Raw genomic sequence first — 23,334 nt, forward strand, 5'->3', positions numbered from 1 at the left:
GCAACCGTAGTTCTGGAGTGCCCTGGTTTTTGCTTCATCCAAACCACTTTTATAAGGTTTAATATACACCGGTGACCATGCTCCCTTATGGTACTCAGCGTTTCACAATGAATGGTATGTAAATGCTTATACTCCTAATATTGGGTTATTAATATTTAAAACTCTTATGATCAAAGTCAGGTGTAACAAAAACCAGTGATGCAATGGCACTCCAGGGCCACGACACTCAGTACCACCTATTACCTGTATCATGTCTAGTATTGAACTAACAAGGTAGTGTAGTGGTAGGGTAGTTAAATGGAGGAGACGAGTGTAGTTCCCCCTCACTTTCCGTGAAACGATGAAAGAATATAATGCAGACGACAGTTCGATCTATCAAAAATCTATCAAAATGTATTTATATATCGCATTTTACAAGCAATTTCCGTGTAATGTGCATCTTTTCCTGTCTCATAAAATGTATGAAAAGCTAAGGAACATATTTGAAAATGTACTTTAAAAAAATCTATTTGGAGAAAAAAAGGAAAGAAAATTCCCTCTGTCCAGGCAAAAACGAACGGTTGCTGCAGGTGATATATTTAGCATGTGATGTTCCTTCTTGACCACCAGATGGCACTACTATGAGGGCCTCGCTTCTTTTCACTGTAGCAAAAGCCTACAATATGTTGGGGGGGAATCAAGGTAGGTTGATGTTGTGAAACATCCCAAGCCTTGCACAATCGACTTCTCATGGCACGTTCGCAATTACGCATGCAGATTGTTCCTCATTTCATTGACTATTGAGTTTCCAGTTCCAGCATCTTTCAATCAGTGTCCATCAACAGCTGTACTTGTGCCAGCACAATTCCTAGTATTAGTAGTACTGTGTCATCAATATTGCATGACAGATTTGGCATGAGAAATGAGGAAGGCAGTCTGAGAATAAAGATTTTTTTTTCTACTTTCCAGTCGTACATCAAGCAGAAAGACCTTCAAAATTACATGGGGCGTGATCTGCCTGCCCAAGTCAAATGTACTTTTCTGACCAAGGGCCAAGATTTTAACTTCAGACTAGAGTCACGATTTTTGTGTCCACTGGAATCTGATAGTCAATGGTTTAAGTTCATTTAATTACAGCAGACGGCCATTGGGCCACTTTGTCCTGATATGATGCAATCTCAATACTTAATCTCTGGTGCATTTCCCAAAACTGTTGTCTGACCGAAACGAGAAGGGGATTTCACATCATATTGTATAAATAGAGGCATGACTAACCACAAAAAAAAATCCTAACTCTAAAAATTAAAAAGAATTGCATCGTTATGGTGCATGGTTAGTGTTTAGAGATGACTACAGAGCACAATTTTTAAAGTTTTGACAAATTTGTACATATCTCAAGGTGTAGAATTCTACATGTTTTAGTGAGAAATTTATGAATGTATCAGACATACAGAAGCATTGGTCACTGCATTATAAAATACCATACAAAAAGGCAGATTTTTAGTCTAAATATGTGAATAATCAGACGTGAAACTTTCTCCCCTAGAAATGTAGGATTTGAAATCAAAGTAATTTTAGAGTGAGGCCATAAGCATAGACCATATTTCCATAATACATATTTTGCAAACTATTAAATATGATGGAAATGGACCAGTTAATTCAAATAGCTGAATCATAGCATTGAGAAGCAGGGTCTGTATGAAGAATGAATTGTTCCATGAGACCTGACAAAGACACTTTTCAGGCAGGTGGTAGATAAATATGAATTTAGTCTGAGCAGTTAAACTGTTTCCCCGTATATCCAATCACGTGGCTGGACATTAACGCACTACATTTGAGGAAATGAGAGAATGTCTATTTTTGTTTCAGAAAGATTCTTCATTGTTGGAGTGTTCCCATAACTTGATGCAATACACGCTTCGGACACAGGCAAGGGGGTGAATAGCCATAGAAAGTACAATCTTGCACATTAAGGTTCTGTTGCATTCCCCAAAAATTTCATAGTGCCGTGAAAAGTACTTGCCTCCATTCTGATTTCTTCTGTTATTGCATATTTTTCACACTGAATCGATTCAGATCTTTAGACCAAATGTAAAATTAGACAAAAGGAACCTGAGTGAACACAAAACATTTTTTTTTTAATATTTCATTTATTTAATGAAAAAAGTATTTTTAAACAGGGCAGAACTGAACCAGAACAGAACCACCTGGTGGCCAAATACTGTATTACAGTACTGTAGACACAAAACTTTATCATTTTGACATGGAGTAGTTATGAAAGGATGATGAATCAATTTCCACAAATTATATATTTACACATACATACAGTGTATCTGTACCAGCTTCAGTCTTTACAAATATGTAGATTAAAAAATAAGGGATTCTGAGGAACAGGCTCACCAGCCTAGTCCATTTCCTATGGAATGGCTCTGACCTGCACCAAGTAGAAATTAAAAAGCATGTAAAATTATGAATTCTCTCCATTTGAATACAGACCTTATCGTCCACACTGAAAAAAGTTTCATTCCAGTTTCATTGGAAAATCCAAAAAGTTTTATTTCAATTTGTTGGACCTATATATTTTTCCATGGCACGCAGGAACTGCCTCCATGGGCTGTGCATGGCAAATTGTGGTCACTCACTCACTCACGGACGACCTGAGAGGGACATTTGGTGGGACGCATGCGCAGGTGGTGCTTCGTTTAGTAGGACGCATGCGCAGGTACATCTCCCAAAATCACCACTTTGAACGGCACAAGATTTTTAAGCACAGCTTTATCGCCTAACGTTACTTTAGCTAACCCTAACATGTTAGCGTTTCGCCTGCTTTAGTTAATCTACTTAGCACGTACCACCGATACAGATGTATGGACACAAGGAGGACAACAAATACCGTTACAGAGGTGAGGACATGCCATAGCTAGCTAGTTATATAGTTAGCCAAGTTTTACTCATGACACCTTTGTACAGGTGCGCTGTGGGTCTGCACGGTTTAGTGCTTGTTTTAGGTCCTCTCCATTGAAAATTTTTTTGGTTCATCTTAATGAACTTAAAAAAAAAAAACTCACACATGAAGTGCCTTTCTGGAGACAAATACAGAGACTAAAATCAGAAACTGACATGAACAGTTTCACTTTGTTGTGGTAGGTGCAAGGAGTGAATTTTTGCACTACAGAGCTGTGGTGCTCATAGCTCAAATCAGTAATTGTTGGGAACAGTCAAGTTAATGATTTATTACAATAAGTAAGAGTGACCCTACATTCACAAAAAACAACCGTACATGCAGAACAGGTTCCCCACGTGATAATCAAATGATCATTTTCCCTTTAAGTACCTGTTGACAGTTTCAAACTCCTCCCACAAGAGAAACCACTCTCAAACAGTCCTCTGGTCAATTCTGTTCGCTTACTTGACAAGAAAATCACATTTAACATTTCCCACTAGTCAGCAGTTGGAACCATCTAATAACAAAAGGCACAAATACTGGTAGGAGATGCCTGTTCATTTCATTCTGAATAAAATTGTAGAGCGGGTGAAATGTTGGGACACACATTGATAAGGCATACTTTCAAATCAGCCAGTCTTCATTTTAGAGTACAAGTACATTTTTACCTGAGAAACCGCTGAGGACTTACCAGCACCTGGATGAAAAGTAGAGCTCAGGATTCAAAGAGTACATCCATTTTATTTATGAAAAACACCCAGCCGACTTAAACTCTTACAGGAAGTCATGAATATTGCGACACTGATTTTACCCTGAAATCTGGCACAAAAAAGGCTTAAGAAAACTAGCCAAATGTGGATTTTCATTATACTTATACATAAACTTACAGTGAATGTCTTAAGTGTATCTAAATGCATGGTTTTACAGTTATTTTACTATTTTGAAACCATGTTGCCAGAATTTTGTTTTTTGCAATCCATTTTGACTATCCCATAGGAAATATGCATAATATATGTAAAGCAAGCATGAGCAAGTTCATTCTTATTCAGTTTTGCCATCATTTCCATCTCAAATGTAATGAAAGTACAATACATTTTTGTCAACAACCAGTGATACAATTGGTCAAATGGGGAGACTAAGAATGCCTGATGTTATCAACAAAGACAAATATTTCAGATTTCACTCCCTATGTGTACTGAGCATGAAACAAATAGCCCAATTCAAATCACTATTCCCAAAAGAAATACAAGCATGCCTAGAATTACCATTAATGTGACATTTGTAGAAAATATAGCTTATTATATAAATACAGCTTATTTTCCACAAAAAACATTACTATGCATGCGTGAGTTTAAGTGTTTCCTACAATAAATGCTTTAACAATGTTGTATGAAGCGATAAATACACATTATGAAAACATCAATGCATAAAAGGGACACAACAGGAATAGCAATGGCAGTTTGATAAACTTAGATTTATTAAAATGCATGTGCTTTTAAAATGCGGGGCTTGACTTTAGCGTTGATTCTAGGGAGTATTTCTCACACAGACAGAGAGAGAGAGAGAGAGAGAGAGAGAGAGAGAGAGAGAGAGAGAGAGAGATTTCCAGAAGCGTGGGCACGAGATGAAGGCTTTCTGGAGACGTGTGTTGGGAATAATGACATTTCAGAAGGCCAGTTACGCGTGCAGAGGCTGCAAATGTGTAGAGTCTGAGGGGAGACTGTTCCGTCAGACCCACTACAACCGGGGTCTGTCAGAGAATAAGCGACAGCACATTAAATGTTGGCTGCCCTACCTTTGACCTTTAAAATGCGTGTTTATCAAAGACAAGCAGGGAATAAATGTGTAGCTACATGCGCGGAATGCAATCCCCATGATGTTCGTTTATTGATTGCGAATATTTGTCCACATGTTCTTAAACTAAAGCGCGACAGGTCAGAGAGAAAACTGCAGGCTATCAATTAGTCATCGTCTATGGACGGAAAGTCACATTAAAGCTACAGCGAGTCGTATTTAGAAAGGGGTCGTATAAAAGTGTAGTGCCACGTGTCCTAATTCACAAGTTTTCCAAATTATAGCCTACTGTCGACTGAGGTAGGCTACGGCAGAGCGTCAAATTAAAGGTTTTCCCAGGACAATGTAGACTTGACGTTAGGCGGATGCGCCAGTCAATATTAGCCTACAGAAAAGCCAGCGAGTATCGCTAATCATTTCCGAGTCCCACCATCTAAGCGCTTAACCATAGGGCATTCACGTATCAACGGGGTGAACTAAGGCGCGTAAACAGGAATAAAATGTTTTCCATCTAAAAACCGGAAGTCGGTAACGTAGTTGGCCAAAGGCCGGCTAATGTTACTTACAGCAGTAACAGCGGCCGCTAGGGTTGTAGGCGAGTTTGTCACATGATTCCAGTCGAAAAAGAAAGCTTGCCATTAACCCGTGCCTTATATTGCTCTCGAAGGGTTGTGGCTTCGCACAGAACAATGTCTACGTTGACTGAAGAGTCGTCGCCCAGCAATCGGATTTTACTCTCCTTGAAGTGAAATGACAGGTTCGTGGGGCGCACTGTTTGCTCTGGTTTTGAAGCATGAAAAGACGTCTAATCCTTTCCGATCTGGCCAGCTAGCTACTCGCTACGTATTTACGACCAGGCAACTGTTATTAGCCAACTTAGCAAAATTAGTTTGCTGGGACTTTGAATTTGTCGAACTTGGAGGGGGCATTTTCGAGAATTTTCTGAGCGTAGTTTCACACTAACTTAAAGCGCCATGCACTCTGTACATAAGTATCACTACTTGATTTTCTTTGTTCGCTTGTAAACACGTTGCTTGCAGTCCAGCCGGTGGCGCAGAGCTTTACCCCAAATCGTTTATCGTTAATGTTAGCGCAGCGAAACTTAAGTGTGCCGACATGGTATAAGGTTACAGAAACAGTTGGCTGCTGCAGGTTGGTATGCCAATGAATGTTGGCCATCGTGCGCTTTTACGCCAAAAAAAACCTTTACAGTATGACTGACCAAGTAAGGTTAGCTGGCTAGAAACAATGTAACCATCTATAATAGCTAGAAAGATGTTTACGTGTTTTCACCAGTGTGTTCGCTTCAAAGCGACATTAAATCAATCTTACCGAAAGCTCTCTACACATTTGACAACTGCAACTTCACGTAGGACACAACCTTAGCGAATTTGGTTCGATTATCGAAGTGCCGTTTTCAAAGTTGGCGATCTACTGGAATGAAAACTTTGGGAAATGCTTGCACATCCTCTGAATAACAGTGAGTCAGCAGGTCAGGGAATTACTTAACCGTATCTCTCTGACTCAAAATCGCAACTAACTAAACTGTAATTGTGTAACCCATACACACACAGGCTGTACAGAGTTTGGTCTCGCATTTGCCCTCTGATAAAGGCAATGGAATTGATAATAGTATAACTAAAATGGCAACTAGATACGAATAAAACCGCGAACCGAACCACTGTCAGACATTCATATACGGTACATGATTTCTTACTGTACATTAAGCCCTAATTCAAGCAACGGATAATTTGGATTTAGGTTTCGAATGACTGGCACAAGACAGGTACGTAGCCTACTTGCATGAAATTTAACGCACACTAATTTAAAACATTCTATGGCTTAGGCCTATATTAAAATTGTGGAAGATAATTAAATTTTCCCACTAGGTTCACTCAATAGCCTAAATATGGAAACCCTGTCTCATATACAACTTATCCGCAAAGCAAACCATGCGTCCAGCTTGTTGTCATGTTTGCTCTGTACAGTTGATACCCCCAAGCCATGAATTTGGAGATCCCGCGGACATCGGTGTTCACCTTCCAGTCCTCGGTGCACTGCGTGCACGTTCTCAGCTGTCTGGACGAACAGAGACGGAAGGAGATCCTGTGCGATGTGACCGTTGTGGTGGAAAACAAGAGCTACCGCGCCCACCGATCTGTTCTGGCAGCATGCAGCGACTATTTTCACAGCCGAGTGAGCGGCCATGCCGGACACGGCCTGGTCATAACGCTTCCCGAAGAGGTAAAGTCAAAGAGCATGTCAGTGGAACGGAAATGTGATGGTTTGTTCGGAATTGCACTTTTTGGACTATCTATGCGTTTGACGGAATATAGAATGTGTTGTACTGTTTGGAGTGTACCATAGATTGTTATTGTGTATAGACTATGCACAAGACTCTTAACAATGTTAATGTTAACATAAGACCCTTCCTTTAGACCCCAAAGATGTCTGCCATAATTGTCTCTTGCGAAAATGTTAACAAGTGTACGTGTACGGCGAAATATGTCCGAGGCAACTTCCACAGTTCTAACTGGAAATGGGTGAGCTCACCCCAGCTGTTGGAAAGAAAGCCCACGTCACCCGTCTTCCACTTCCACTGGTCGGGAATTTCCCCGAATTCCCTTCATTTTAATTCGGAAGTTAGTTGTTCTAAGGGAAAGCGCAGAGGTTATTCCAGAGGTTTTATCATAACCAGCTGCTCCGGCATCCACATAAAATGGTTGTTAAATTACGCAGCGGAGTGGATATAACTAATCCCTTCATAGTTGTAAAATGCATAGTTTATAAGGTGGGCTTCAACGCCAAATCATTAATCCGCCGACATAACTGTCTATTTTGAAACAGCCGCCACAACTCACCCAGGTTCTTTAGCTCTCCTCCGCTGCTTCTTCCTCGTGCTCTGGTCGAGGTCACGACCTTTGTCCCTTAATGACAGGAACGCCTGTGTGTTGCGTCATGACGTTCGCAGCAACGAACGTGCAAGTCCCTCTGAATAAGAACATTTGCTAAATGTCTAATGTAAATGTAAAAATAACGATGATTGGAAATTGAAATGATCTGCTTGGAAATGTTTTTGAAGTATTTTGAGGGTTTGAAAATGTAATCTAGGGATCCAAGGATGATCCAGTTGCAATAATGTGGAGGAGTATTGCAACAGTTGCTGTACTCCTCCAGAACCACTGTCAGCTGATTTATTTGCCAGGAACAGGCTTTCCATTTTCATGAGTCATGTTTTCCTTCAAATGTGCGTTTGGTATGTGAGCTTGGTATGTCTTAAATGGTCCAGCAAGAGAGAAAAGCATATGGCTCATAGGCCTTTGCTTCAGCTCATAGCTTCAGACTGAGCAGTGATGTATTAAACACTCACCCAGAGGTTTTTAAGCTACTCTTCCTGCCACACCCGCACTGTTTTCCGACACACGTGATAAGAGTTTGCTATGAAGTACGTTGGGGAACGAGACAACTGGTCCAGTGGCCCTTGTTAGGCTGATTTACAGATATTTGGCATATACCGAAAATGGATTTATTATTTTTCTTCTCATAAAACGCTCAACCTGTCCTTCATGGTTTGTCTGGGTCACAGTTTATTTTAATGTCCTGATTATTCTGTGAAAACTTGTTACTCTGTACAATTGCATAAAAAGCAATAAGCATATTGAAAGCAGGTAGTATTCACAGTACGCTTACTGAAGTGACTGAAATATACCAGCACTAGAACCTTACGTTGGTTCAAAACAACAAGTCTGAACATACGATAAGTAAAAGATAAGTCTGTTTGCTTGTCCCTGTAACAGTAGGACATTTGTAATGGCTAGTTTTCTGTTTCCAGGTGACAGTGGACGGGTTTGAACCACTGCTCCAGTTTGCCTACACTGCAAAACTGCTCTTCACCAAAGAAAACATAGTGGAGATCCACAACTGCGCGGAAATTTTGGGGTTCCAAAATTTGGACAAAGCCTGCTTCGACTTCCTCATCCCAAAGTTCGTCGACCATGGCAAAAACGTGGCCAGAATCCGGAGGAAGGTGTGCTGCAAGGCCAAGTGCTGCCAGCGGAGATCCTGCAAGGCGAACTGCCGCAGTGGTGCTGACGAGGAGGAACGGGAAGAGGAGCGCGCCGACGCCGACCCGCCGAGCGCCGTCGGGGCAAACGGGGGCGACGGGACGCCGTCCCAGAGTTCCGCGCCTGTATCGGAATCGCCCGAGGCCCACGGCCCCGGCTGCCCAGAGGAGCACGCGGAAACGGACTACTCTCAGCTTTGTCCGAAGTACCGCAAGTTCCAGATGGCTTGTGGGAAGGACCGGTGCTGTTTGGAGGACTGCGGCCCACAGGCGGCGGCTGCCCCTCCGGGCCCGTCCGGCGAGCTGTGCGCTTCTCCCTGCTCGCCGTGCGCCGGCGATGAAGACAACGGAGCCGCGGACTTGTGTGGCGCAAACCAGCCAGAAACGGGCGGCGTGCCCGAGAATGAGGCCGTCCCATTGGCCGGCTGTCTCCCCTGCACACCCGAGAGCTCTACCGCCCTCGGCTTTTTGGCTAGCCCGGATTTAAGTAGCGGTCCACCTGCGGGCCCCTCCTCGGTCGCCCCCGACTGCTGTCCGGTGGGTCTTGCGGATGCCACGGTGGCACTGGAGGGGGACGAGGTTTTGGGGTGTGGTGGAATCGACGGGACAGTGAGCTTTGACCCGACAGATTCTGCCCTCTCCGGGCTGGTCGATGAGGGCGGGGGGGACCGGAGCAGTGTGGAAAGGGAGGTGGCCGAGCACCTGGCCAAGGGCTTCTGGCCCGATCCCTCCCCCTCGCAGGCCGCCCCGCTCCCCCTGGACCCCGAAGGCCAATCGGCCCTGGGGAAGGCCGCCGACTTCCACTGGCTGAAACACCTGGACCTCACGGCCAGCACCGGGGACTGCCCCTTCCTGCGTGACCTGGGAGAGGAGGTGCAGCTCCCCGAGTTTGAGGGGGGCGCCCAGCCGGAGAAGAGCCCCTGCATCTCCTCCGTTAATTCGGGGGACAACTCGGACTCTGACTCGGAGGGGGACAGCGAGTCCTACAACAGCGAGAGAGCACGAGAGGTGGGTGGCTTAATCAGTATTTAGGTTATAATAGCTACTTTAAGAAATACTCAACCATATTAGCGCAAATTTCTTATGATCTGATGCTTGTTTACCTTCTTCGGAGACATTGTCTTACCTAACTGAATAACTTTTCTAGGTGGAAATTTCCAATTATCAGAATTTGAAAGTAGAGGTTCAAATTAAAATATGGAACAGTGTCTAACTGAATTGCGTTAAACATTTCTGAAAATATTTCTTAACATGTTCAACTTTTGAGTCAACTTTTTATGCTTTAAAACAGTTGATACTTTGAACTTTGAAACACGTTGAACAGAATCTTAAGTGCCCTGTGCCCTGAAAATTACCCTTTCAAACCATAAATCTGTCTATTTTGCCAATTTTTACAAGTAAAAATGTTGGTGTGGGGTTAATCAGGATGGAAATCAAATACACCTTATTTTTAATATGCACCCTTGGTACAGTGTTTTAAAAAAAATAAATAAAAAAACAGTTTATATATCATTTTTATTGTATTCCTTTACGCAATTTCTTCCCCAAGAAAAAAATAGCTAAATCCTTTTGTTTTTGTCGCTCTCATCATAAAAAACATATTCATTAAAATCTCACACAGGCCTTCACCAGGCTTCTAGGGGCAGTCTTTCTATTGCATGGAACTCCTTCCCACACTCTTACCAAACAGTAGAATGGTTTGTCAGAGTTTACTCATTGTTAATCATCTACAACGTGGCAAATGGCATTTCGTTCTCTGACTCGAATTAGGCAACCCTTTAAGTGACCGGCAGGTGTGTCCATGAAGGAAAGAGCCTGATGATTGGTCCTGGCTTTACAGGAAAGAGTGTTGTCCTTGACCGAGTGTGACATTGTACAGCACAGTGCTACACTGGGAAAAAAAAAAGTGAAGTTTACCCTGCAGAAACACGGTAGCTGTGCAAAAACTGTGTGATTGCCAACAACAAAAGTGCATGGCAGCATTGGCATCACCATGACAGCGGTGCGCCTGGTTATCTACGCGATTTGGCATAATTCGCCTACACGATTTTGCAGCACCATGAGCAAACAAGATAAGATGAAAGCTCTCTCTCCCTTTGCTGAGAGAGGGCGAGTTACAGGAGAGAGAGGGTGTGTTACAGCCAAGAGAGGGTGTGTTACAGGAGAGAGAGGTGCATGGACGGGCAGTCAGGCATTCTGCAGGCTCAGGGGGGGTGCTAACCCTTCGGTTCTGCCTGCGCAGATGCAGCTGCCCTTCCCGGTGGAGAAGATCTCGTCTCTGAGCCGGAACGACTTCCAGCACCTGCTGCGGCTGCAGAGTCTGACGCGGGAGCAGCTGGACTTCGTGCACGACGTGCGGCGGCGCAGTAAGAACCGCGTGGCCGCCCAGCGCTGCCGCAAGAGGAAGCTGGAGTGCATCGTGGGCCTGGAGGGGGAGATCCACAAGCTGGTGAGCGTCTGACCGCCATCCGCCACTGCAGCCGCTCCCTTTCAGTGCAGTCAGCCAAGGGAATGAATTCAGATTCAGTTTTAGTCATAAAGTCCTTATGGGACAATATTGCTGTTTTTGAAATGAATTGAATATCGGGTCATGTCATGAATTGGCTGACTTAAAATGGAGTTGACTCTAACCTCGCCACCCACTGCTGTGTCATCAGATGGTTGACAGAGTTAGAGATGAACAAATCTGCCTGGGTTTAACCAGCATTTGTCATCATCTACGAATGTAGTATCTTTGTCAGCACAGTTTGCGAAGTTCAGCAGAATCCCCAGAATGAATGAGGAAAACCTTTTTTGATCGAACTTGCATCAACCACTGTGCCATCCTTTTGAGTCGTGAAACACTACTGACCTTACACTTTGTGTTGGTGTGTGTGCGCATGGGTGCCTGTGTGCGTATGTGAATGTGTGTATGTGTGTGTGCGTATGCATGCATGTGTGTGTCTCTGACCTCCAGAGAAGCGAGAGGGAGAAGCTGACGCAGGAGCAGGCCCAGCTGAAGAGGCGTAAGGTGGAGACGCTGCAGAGCCTGTCGGAGCTCTGCCACAAGGTGTGCAGCGAGGCCACGCTCTCTCCCGACCAGCTGGAGTTCCTGGCCCAGTACTCCTCCCCCGACTGCCCCGCCTCCGTCCTCATGAGCTCCTCCCCCTCCTCCGCCCTCAGCCTCAGCTTCAGCCTCACCCTCCAGGACCAGGATCCCGCCCCCGCCGCCGTCTCTGCAGACACCAGTCCCTCAGGGGACCCCTCCCCCTCAGGGGACCCCTCCCCCTCCCCCTCCGCCTCCGCCTCCGCCTCCGCAGACGAGACCCAGACCACCCCCCAGCCTCCCCACCCCTCCGCACCAGCCCCGCCCCCGCCCCCTCCGCCTCCCCTCCTCGGGACCGCCGAATGCCCCGCCCCAGACCAGAACAGCCCCGCCCCCATCACTGACATCTGCCTGGATGCGAGTGGCCAGTGTCCCGCCAGCGAAGCGTCACCGTCCTCCCCGCCCCTCCCCTTCTTTCTGAACAAGTGACCAAGACGTGCGACGGGTCTGCGCGATTGCAAACCCTCGCCCCTGATCGCGCGAGGCGGTGCGTTTCACCGATGTGCGTCCATGCGCCGCACAGTATGATCACGAGTCTGACGTAGAAAATGACCTTCGTCCACTCTTGTGTTACCTGTATGCATATTTTGGGTGCAGGAGACTTTACATTTTAATCACTCTCATATAATCGCAGAATGATTATGGAATTATACATGGCATTACCGAAAATACCCTTTCATATAGTACACTGGAGTGGTGAACCTTGTTTTTTGAAATTCAGAAAGGCACACACAACGTCACTGGGTTTGCTGGCAGATTTTCTGATGCCAAAAGTACCGCCTCTTCACAGTGACGCTCTCATACCTGAGTATTCAGCATGTCAAGAACTCACCGTCTCCCTCTATATCTAAAATACACTGCCTGATATGCAAATCATCCAACACATACTTCAGCAGGAGGAAGATGTGTGTCACCAGAAGACAAGGATCAGTGTGTTCATAACAGTCCACACATAGTAATCTGCACTGTCTATTCACAGATTATTCCCCAAATAAGACAAATATTGTGCATTAAGATCACTTTATTGCCAGTTAACACAAGGTACTGTAACTAAAATTAGTTTTTTTCCACGTATCTCCTAGATACACACATATACATGGTTCCCCTACTACATACAAGTAGTATTTCTAATAGCATTTTTAAAACAAAATTAGAATAATACCACAGATTGTCTATACATACCAGATGGTCAGCTCATTCTTAAAATGGAAAGGTATGTTTGGGCTACTGCCAAACATAAAATAGTTCTTATTTGTTGGTTTGTTTATTTTTATAAATGGGTGCGATTGAAGGCAGAATACAACAGCTGTCATAGCCACTCTTTCAGACCACACTGCAACTTCCTGTTATGAATAAGGAAGTACAAAAGAGGAAAGGAAGCTCAGATGGTGACCATCTGGTTGGTGTATCGGACATATTCTCTCTTAAGGAATTTTTTGGTCATCGAGTTCCCTCTGATCACTGACCTGGTGGTTCCTTATTTTCCATTAAACCTCAACACATTGCAATACAGACGCATAATCACTAACCCTGATTGTCTTAGGTTCACCCTACCAGCCGTTTCTTAAATCCAGTGTCAGACACAGGTCTGCTTCTGTAGGTTCACTGCCATGTTCAGTCTTGTCATAGGGGCGCCTAGTAAACTGTTCAAGGAAGAGTTGCAAACGGAGAATGTACATAAAGTATATGCATGAACAATACGTGTGATATGAACGTACGTGGTCATACGGTATATCAGGAATTATGAAATTATAAAAAGAGGTAGCAGGCTTGTATAAGCGGTGTGCTGACATTAACATTACAAAGATTTTCAGTCACTTTCTGTAAGTGGGTTTCTGGGAACAACATTTTTCAGATAACTGGTACACGCATAAGCATGGCATGTCAAAGGCTTCAGATTGTGATCTCAGCCCTAATTTTTGAGGGGCATTTATTTTAAAGAAGGATATTTTAATGTTCATTTCAGGTCTTCCAAATTTGAATTCATCTATGCTGTTCGGTGTATGGGTTGTATGTCTCTACCACTTCATAAGTATATACGATTTCTAAGATGACAAATTGCAATATGTTACAATATTTAACGTCCCCAGTATTCATGCACCAAATTATGTGCCCCCCCACCCCCAACTCTTCGTGGTGTATGTTTTACTGGCAGTCTGTTTATGCTGCATATTTATTCAGCGATTCAGGTTAAGTACCTTGCTCAAGGGTACAGCTGCAGTGGCACATCAATGATTCAAACCTGCAAGGTGGCGTTAACAAGTGTAGCTTCCTGTTGTCAGGGAAGCATATTCTCTTGAGCATATTCACTAATGTACACACTTTTAACATGCGTATTTCCATTCTGCACTCCACACATCTAAGTGTGCAGTTTACTTATCTAGTTTCTGAATTATGCCACTTTCATTGGTCAGAAATATTTATCTGCAGCTAAATAGGACTGTTGCCTATGCTGCAGTGTGGACTTTCATAATCTTTCAAAAGTGTGTTTTCACACACGTTAATGGTCAAATGTGGAGTACTGTTGAATTGCCATTGAACATGTCAGCCAGTGTCTGCTACCATACTGTATGTTATTCAGCTGCTCTCTTCTCTAAACAGAGTATCTTTAAAGATTTGTGCAATTTTATTTTATTTTTAAAAATGTTTTCTTGCAATTAAAGCCAGGATATAAATGTACATGGTTGCTTTTAACAAATGTATAAATGCTAAATTTACATTTAAAAAAAATGTAAACTACCATTTCTAAAACAGGGGCAGTGCAGATGCAGCACATGGTGTGTGTTCCTTATGAATTTTTACTTCAGGTTCACTTCAATGTGCGGTGTGACTGCCAATCAGATTAAAATGTAGATACTATGTTAATTACACAATGGTCTCAATGTCAATGCCATGTCTTCCGATGGTGCACAGGACAAGAACCATTTGCTTTCAGGATTAAACTCATTTGAAATCTAAATAAAATAGACTTAATATCATAGTGTTTTTAAATAAATTTTAACCTATTAAAAATGCTGATTGTGATTGCACAGGGTTTTTAAAGAGAAGAAAAGGCTTTTTCTGAGTTATTTCTCTGAAGCTCCCAGGCCTGTATAAACGGGTGTGGCACTTCTGTTTGCTCATAACGATTGTACTTTCATCAGAATGAAATTTTCACACCACTGTATTGTTTGTTTTTTTTTCTTTTTTTTTCCTTCTTTATGTGTAAAGGCATCTTGCGCCTTAGCAGGGAAAATCAGCAGTATTCTTTTTTTAAAATATATATATAACAAAAATAATCAAAATTATTAAACGTGTTTTTTTAAATATAAAGTGTTTTTTTTTTAATTAGGTGGTATTGACACTAACTATTTCCGGGAAGAGGGGTGTGTACTTACGCAAGTTCAAATGCAAGTTCATTTGAGGATATGTGCTTACGCAGCAAAGAGCAGAAGGACTGAATAATTTCCCCAACTTGGCCAGACGAGGGCAGCAGAGCACCGGTACTGTCCCGATGAATGTCATGACACCTATCATGAACCTAGGACTGTGAAGGAGACAGAATAGCTATAATAGGCTACTTATAAATTATTAATCATGGTTTGTTTGTTTTATTCAGGCCCAAATAATATGTCATAGAAACTACAGACATGCCGATGTCAAATAGTAGCAAAAACAATGATTTAAGAGAATTTGCAGAGGTGTGCTCATGTTAATGAATTTGGTTGGGCAGTTTTATCCAACAAACTTGTGTAGTGTACCTGTGAGAGGTTGCCATAATATGACCCACCCTGCACAGTTTTTGTTAAAGCACTTAAGTTGTGGTGAGTACCTGTCAACCATGCAACAGCAGCAACCTCCCAGTAAAATGGTCAGTGTAAAATCTAATCTGATTAAGTACATATTTATGCCCTTCAGACTCTAATAAACTGTTCAAGTTTGGTTAAGACTGAACAATTTAGTGTTCAGGCCTGCTGCTGCCTCTGCTATAATAGCCCCCATTAAAGAGAAAATAAACTTGGCAGGCTCTGGTTGCCATGTGAAATATGTAAGCGCTACAGTGGATGCAAGTACTACCAAGGGAGATTCTAACTTGTTTACTTCCAAGCACTACTTAATTTGCAGACACTAAATTAAGTGGTAAATCTGCAGTGTAGAAATATTGCCCCATAGTGTGGCGAGATCCAAGGTCCCTTCCTCGTAACTCAATTCAGAGTAGCCAATGAACAATGCCTGTCCTGGATGTAAGTAAAAAATTATGGTTTTCAGACTGCAAGGCCTGCAAAAATACAAATGTTCACTATGTTTTCGTATGCTAAAATGTCTCTCCAACATAGGCTACCCTGTTTTCATGACGACTGTGCAGACCTGTATCACTAGGCTATTTGTGAGTTCGCAGATACTGCTATAGATTCTAAGCAGGTACACTCTTTCCAAAAATACTACACACTACACTGCTTTTAACAGGATAAGTGAATAAGAAGTTGCTAACGCTTATTACCAACAAGCCACGGTTAACATGTATAGTGAAGGAAAACATTGGTAGGCTGTGCTCTGGAGAACGAATGCCTTTTAACTCATAACACAGTGACGGTGGTGCTGTGAGCTATTTGCGTGGAACATTGTTCTCAACTCAGTAAACCACCCGGCTCAGCAGATGCGGCTGTCATCACATTAATTAGACCTAAAAAAAAAAAAGTAAATGAGTAAATGCCGCTGGCTTATTGTCAAGATTAGGTGCCATCTTTCGTTTTTCTCAGAAACACGGCCTCCCTGGGATCGCCATTAATAACGGGCAGACTCGGGCTGCGCGTGCCTGCGTGGATTGTCAGGCTCGGGTATTGGCCAAAATATGGCCGTTTATCTGGATGATTCCCCTCTTAAGGCAGCGAAAGTCTTCCGTGCCTAATTTAACTTTCAATCTGCCGTCTCATTCTGTTGCCGTTGCCTTTTTTGTCTGTCGGTTTTTTGGCCGTTTCATTGAGCTTCCTTCTGGCGTCTTTTCTTTTTTTGTGCATCGGAAGAGGCAGCTTTGTTCCCAGCCCAAAGTGTTTGAATGCCAACCGGCGGGGGAAATGATGGATCTATTCGTAAAATCACCCTGAAGCACAATGTCTAACAAGTTTGTTTTTAGTGATTTCGGAACTCTGCAAGCTGTGTTTTGGTTTTTTAAAAAACAGCAGTTATTTCTTTGTAGGCTAGGTACATCGCCGCTATAGGGACACGTTTTCATTGAATCAGTGCTGGTTTTGTTTTATTGTTTTTCCCAGTCTACAGCCATCTGTAAAAATTTGAATTATCGATCATTCTCATGCCCATGCTTTTTTGTTCTTTTTTTAGGTAAGCATTAGCTGAGAAACACGAGAAATAATGATGTTCGCTGTACCTCAGCTGATTAAAACTGCCTGAAAAGAAGCTGAAGGCCTAGGCTACACTCTGTGATCAAATATGCCATGTATTTGTTTATTTTGGAATGGTACAAATACGTTTCTTAAAAAGTAAACTTACTCCATGCACATTTGCCTTCGAGGCTTCATACTTTAAGTGATGAAATGCATGTTCCCTCCTAACCCTTCTTCATTTTTGTCTCCCTTCCTTGCTTGGATGGCTACATTTCAGGACTGAGCATTTCCTTTGTGCTGTTTGCGGCCGTTGAGAAACAAGACCAGGTCAAAACCTAGTATATGCCTGGACCTCTCCGGCCGACCAATGGTGTAACTTCCTAACTCAGACGACCAATGGTGTAACTTCATCACTCAGTCAGTCACAGACATTAGCGTTTGTAGGGCTGGCCCCGCTGTTGCAGTCCAGCCAAAAACGCCATCATTGATCATAAGAATGGCCATTGGCACCTATGCGCACACACCTTCTGAGTTGCCTAGTGACTTACAAGTGCGAGACACAGTAGAATCAATATCCAAAGTTTAAAAGATAATTCACAGTCCAAATTCCCTGATGAACTTGTTTTTATTTTTCATTAAAAAAGTGTAATCTCTGGTTAAAATGAAAAATAATCACACCAGTTTTGTCTGTTCGCAAGCCGGGGGAGGATAAAAGACAGGTCTTGGCAATGCAACCAAGGTTGCTCAAGGTATTTTATATATTTTTTATTTTTTGAAAACTGCTGATTATCGTAGTGAGCTGGCCTCAGCCGTTACGTGGAGCAGGGAGAATGCCCTGCTGCCACTATCAAAAACTGGCTCACTGGGGGAATTATGTGACGACAGCCGCCCTAGTAGTCTACCCCGGACTGCGTATAATTAGGTTTCTTTGTGGCAGTTGCTACCCTGATACGTTGTTTGATATTGAGACAATACCGCTACGAAAGGAGGAGTATGATTATCGCTCCCGTATAAAACACACCGGGCGAGAAAGTTGATGAAGAGGATGCAGCTGCGCGCTCTTGCCGAGGTCAGCAGCCCGTAATCCTCTGCCTCGTTCACGAAGGATTAAAAACCCTGCTCCGAGTCTTGATTAAGAATCCGGGGTTAGGAGATTAAAGACCCGCAAACAGAATGAAAGCAGTTTAAAACCCAATCCCGGAATTCATCAGCGTACCAAAAACCTTGGACTGTCATTACGACGGTGAGATTAATGTAAAGCCCCCCCCCCCCCCCCCCCTTTAACCCTTATCTGCTTTCCCCGTGTCCTCTCGTCTGTGAGGCTTCTCCGCCAGGGAGGCGTGGAACTCAGAGACATCTTTCCCAGTTTGATCAGGTTGCAGCTGTCATCGAAGCTGAAAGTTCATTACGGATGTGGCAATAATAACAGATGCTGCCTGACAACCTTATCCTAAAACATTCAGAAAGTCGGTGTCGTCTATTTAATTGCATGCAGCCACCCCTCCACCCTCCCGCATTTCTCTAGCTCGCTGTCTCTAATACCTTCTCTGTCTTTGTGTGCATAAAAATTAAAGATGTCTAGCATATAGTAAATTAATTGCAAACGGTAAACAGTGTATCATGCATGTTCAGACACAGGGGTAACAGCAACAACCAGGACCGTTTTTTGTCACAATAACATCACATTATTATTATAGGATTTATTTGGTCAATGACAGCATTGTAATAGCAACCATTTTTATTATTATTATTATTATTATTATTATTATTATTGTGTTGACCCCCCCTGAAAGCCCGAAAGCTAGCGGCTTTGCCTTCTTAACCCCCTCCTGCTCTATCATATTCATGGCAGGGAGAGATCAAGGTCAGGACACAGGTAATGAGCAAGACATCGGGATTACGGAAGAAAACATCTGTGGTGGTCTCGCCAGTGCTTTAGCTATTCCTGGAGACAGGAATAGTTGGGATGTGGGGGGGGAGGGGGGGGGGGTTCTCTCAGTTTCAGACCAATGCTGAACCAATGAAACCCACTTTAGAGAAAGGATACATCTGCCAACAAATCTCAGATATCCATGCTTCCATATTATGGCCTACAGTTCTGCAAGGCAAACTGCTGGGCTTCCTACAACACCAAAAGGCGAGGTTCGAATAATCCGCTCTTTTGGTACGCAAGGCAATTCCTGCGTTTAGCGTGACGTTATTGCTCTTGGGCATGCGTCTTTCTGCTCCTATTTTAGACAGAGGAGGCTGTAAGTATGTCTTAAGCTGCCACAAACTTGAAGTATGCACAGCGGCTTTTGAAGCAATCTGCCTCTACCCCCCCCCCACCACCACCACCACCCACAACCAGTTAAAACAAGATGTGAATTCCCCACACCAGTGGTTCCAGCTTGATTTTGTCTTTGTCAGTAGCTTATGTCCTAGGTGCTAGCGTGCTAGACAACCAGATGTAATTTTGACGCACTGTTCCAGGCATGAATTCAGGGATCCACTTGTACTGGGCGTGTATTTTCCCTAAGGGAGAAATCTGTTAGCACAACCAGGCTTAAACAATACGTCGCTCTTATGGCACTCTGGCTATGCATTTGCTGATCAGACTGTCTGGCCTAGTTTTACAGCACGGGAATAATGAGGACTGTGAAGTGAATGCGTTAAAAGATGTATTCATTTTGTGTGAATCTATCCCCATTTTATATCTTTTATTTATTTAATTTATTTTCTTCTTTAGAACTTCCCAATGTCCCACAAGCCCACCTTTCTTGTCCTGCATTTGGATTGTTAGAAACTTGGTGTAGTTATCTTACTGAGTGCAGGCATCTGCAGTGGAGAGGTGGAGATTATACCTACTGAGGGGCTCTGGGGCTCTGTGGGGATGCTGTGAATCAAAGCAGGTGCTGGTCACCCTTACATCACTCCATGCGCAACATAGCCACGCAGTGCCTTCACCTGCAGAGCCGTTCCCCGGGTGATTGCAGGCAACACTCTGGAGCTGATCACAGTGCAAAAGCGTAGAATGGAACATTGGATCCCATTTACCATATAAGGTGTGAGATCACAAACATGTGATTGGGATGCTCTTAAATGAGCATTGTAACACTGAGGTCACAATCACTACTGGTCATTTCATAGCAATGGAGTTCTAGAACACTGAATATCTACTCTTCAAAGGGTTGAGAATGGTCATGGAAAGCGGACCATAATATCAGTCCCTTTGATTTGATGAAATAATTAAAATTTGTATTATTATTATCGCTGCTCTAATGAATTTCCATTCATTAATTTTGGTAAGATACAGTCCATATTATGACTGGGTGTTGTGAAACAGTTTTTCTAGGCTGGTGTGTCCCTTTCTCTCTGCAAGGCCCTGCTTAATAGCCCTGTGAATGGAGGGAAATGAGATACTGATAACATTTATGCTGTTAAATAAATTCTGATTAAAGACACCCTGAAAAATTATTTAATAATTGAAACTGATTAATAACTGTTTGAATGAGGGAAAATGATGAATTCATACACATTTCCCTTTGATGCAGTCATAAATGCATGTTCTTAAGTAGCACAGGAACTATAAAAGTCCTTTCTGGAGTTATTGTCTATGTGCTTTTCTCTGATCTAACAGATGTCTGAGAGCAATGCTTCATTTCCCAATTAAAGTGCAAACCAACCCAATTATTGCTGAACAGTTTGATGAATGTTCACATTTTTTGTAGATCTGTTATATACGATGACTTGTGCCCTTTGGATTCGCTTGCTTTCAAGTAGATATGTTTGAAGATCTGCTGGCTTTTGAATTTATTTTAATTATTGCATTTAATTTCCCCACTTAAAAATCTTTTACTTTTTAATGAGGTTTCTAATGAACACCAACCAAGTGAAACCTTTTCCTGGAGGTGATTTATTGGAGGCCATGCTCGGTGAAATAAAATTCCTTGCAGTTTGTCATCCCAAAGTAATGTAACTTTTCACAGAAGCACCCAGTTCATTTGCAAAATTCTAATAAGAGAAATTATTTTACAGTAGTTATACGTATTTGTGAAACCAAATGTGAACTGTACCACTGCTGGCTGTGGGCAAGGCAGACAGGTCTCTAGTCATCACCATAATAGTGAGAAATAGCACCTCCTATGGTCGATTGGAAGCGTGCGTTGTCTGCTCCAGTTCTGCATGCAGCTCCGCTGCGGACTGTGCAGTGAAACAGAGCAGCAACTGGCAGCACGCACTTCATACTACTCGCTCTCTTCAAAACTGCCAGAAGAAGTATGATGCAAAATAGGCCTACAAACACTTCTGGGTGTTCTGGTGACAAACAGAGGACACATAGAATGGAAAAGATAATTTAAACAGTGCATATCTCAGTGTGGTATAATTCGTAAAGGCACCATACTTTTTTGCAAGAGATATTGAGTTTCACTCTATTATCCTTTCTTCCAGCAAATTACTTTAGAGAAAATGTAGCTCAATTAATGGGTCATAAGTGGCATCAGTGTGCAGACAGCATTGCCCTGGGGAGGCCGATAGATGTAGGGTTAAAGTGTAACGCCGTGTGAATTTTACATGTGCGCACATAGGCATTCTGCCCCCGATTATAGATGACCTAAGGAACTGTGCCCTGGGAAATAAATAATGTAAACATGGACACGCCGAGAGACTGACATTTTGAGGATGTTGCGCATTAGCCTTATCTCATGGGCATTAATTCCATTCTGGCAGGCCTGCCACAGTCTTGGGCAGCGCTGCTCTGCTTCGCCCCTTACATTTATTTTGTCTCCGAATGTTGCTGACATCAGCCCTGCTGATGGATCAGATCGAAATCTGACTCGCGTCCCAGGCCAATCCGGGTGTGGACACCTCTGATTTATTTGAGCATGGTGCAGGTCGCATCCCCCCCCCCCCCCCACGGCCATGTTTAATTTGTTTAATACTGACTGCTTATGTCAGAGTCCAGTTTCCACAACATCTGCATTCAGGATTACAGTATACGGTGTACAGTTTGTTTTATTGCTGCTAAACAAAATGCAGTCAGCTTTGACCAGATCAGCTAGTGCCTGGCCAGGAATATGTTCTACACTCTATGCATATACAATTTATACAGTAGGCATTTGATTTAAAATACCAAACATAGTTTATTATGTCCATGCTTAATAAGGCCTACTTTGGGAGTGAACTGTTGAGAGGCAGTAGCATGTTTAATTTTACACCGTTGTAATTTTACACTGTCGTAGGTCTGCAGGTAAGTCAAATCATACTGTCACTTCTACACTTTTCCTTTAACCCTTTGAAGAGTAGGTTTATTGGAATGTTTTTCCCCCCAATGTTCTAAGTTAGTGTTCTAGAACCCCACTGCTGTCAATAACTTGTAGTGATTTTCACGTCAGAATGTTCAGTTAAGAACATTATAAATGACACACCTGCGATCGCACACTGTAAAGGGATAAAGGACATTTATCAGCCATATTCTCTCCTCCAAGAAGGCCTCAAACATTCCCAGAATGGTTCAGGCCATCTACAGGTAACTGCCAAAACTAAAGGAACCAGCAGCCACAGGATCCCTCTCTGTAAAGTTCAAACCTTTTGATGAACCTGCCTGTACACACCCTTGGTTAATTTTTTTGCAGTCAACGGATTCAGAGTTGCTCATGTGTTTTGCCTTGCATCTCTAACCAATGACATCACAGCTGAGGGGAATTAAGCTTTGTCAATACTTGCCCTATGTGGATGATGCATTTTCTTCAGACTTCCATGCCTACATCATCTGCAATGGTTACATTTTTAGCAGTCTTAATCACTGAATCTGATGCCAAACATGCCCCCCAACAACCAACTCTGTCAAAGTCACTGAGCTCTAGACATAGTAGACAAACTGACAGGCAAGTGGGCCTGCTCAGCATTTTATACACAGCTGTGAGTGTGCTGGAATGTTAATTGCTTAATTAACTGAGCAAACACACCTGTGTGGAAGCACCTGCTTTCAATATACTTTATGTCCTTCAATTACTCAATAGTTTCCTTTATTTTGGCTGTTACTTGTAGTTCTTCTTCCTTATTCAGTAACTGTTGTCACTGATGTCATTTAGCAAAGCCTTTGGATTCACAAAATGCTAAATTTAAAGCGATCTCAGCTGCAAGGAGGTGTTGAATAATGTGCTAA

General features: G+C 42.9%; 1 protein-coding gene across 1 annotated transcript; it reads left to right on the forward strand.

Moving 5' to 3' along the window:
• The first annotated feature begins 4,882 nt into the window (after positions 1-4,882).
• LOC118209148 (transcription regulator protein BACH1-like) lies at positions 4,883-12,294 on the forward strand. Its single transcript, XM_035384307.1, has 6 exons — positions 4,883-5,474; positions 6,706-6,961; positions 8,550-9,788; positions 11,023-11,229; positions 11,737-12,075; positions 12,187-12,294. The coding sequence occupies exons 2-6, from the start codon at positions 6,722-6,724 to the stop codon at positions 12,292-12,294; spliced, it is 2,133 nt and encodes a 710-aa protein (XP_035240198.1). The 5' UTR covers positions 4,883-5,474; positions 6,706-6,721.
• The last annotated feature ends 11,040 nt before the right edge of the window (positions 12,295-23,334 follow it).

The sequence above is a fragment of the Anguilla anguilla genome, chromosome 12 (genome assembly GCF_013347855.1).
Source record: "Anguilla anguilla isolate fAngAng1 chromosome 12, fAngAng1.pri, whole genome shotgun sequence".
NCBI lineage: Eukaryota > Metazoa > Chordata > Actinopteri > Anguilliformes > Anguillidae > Anguilla > Anguilla anguilla.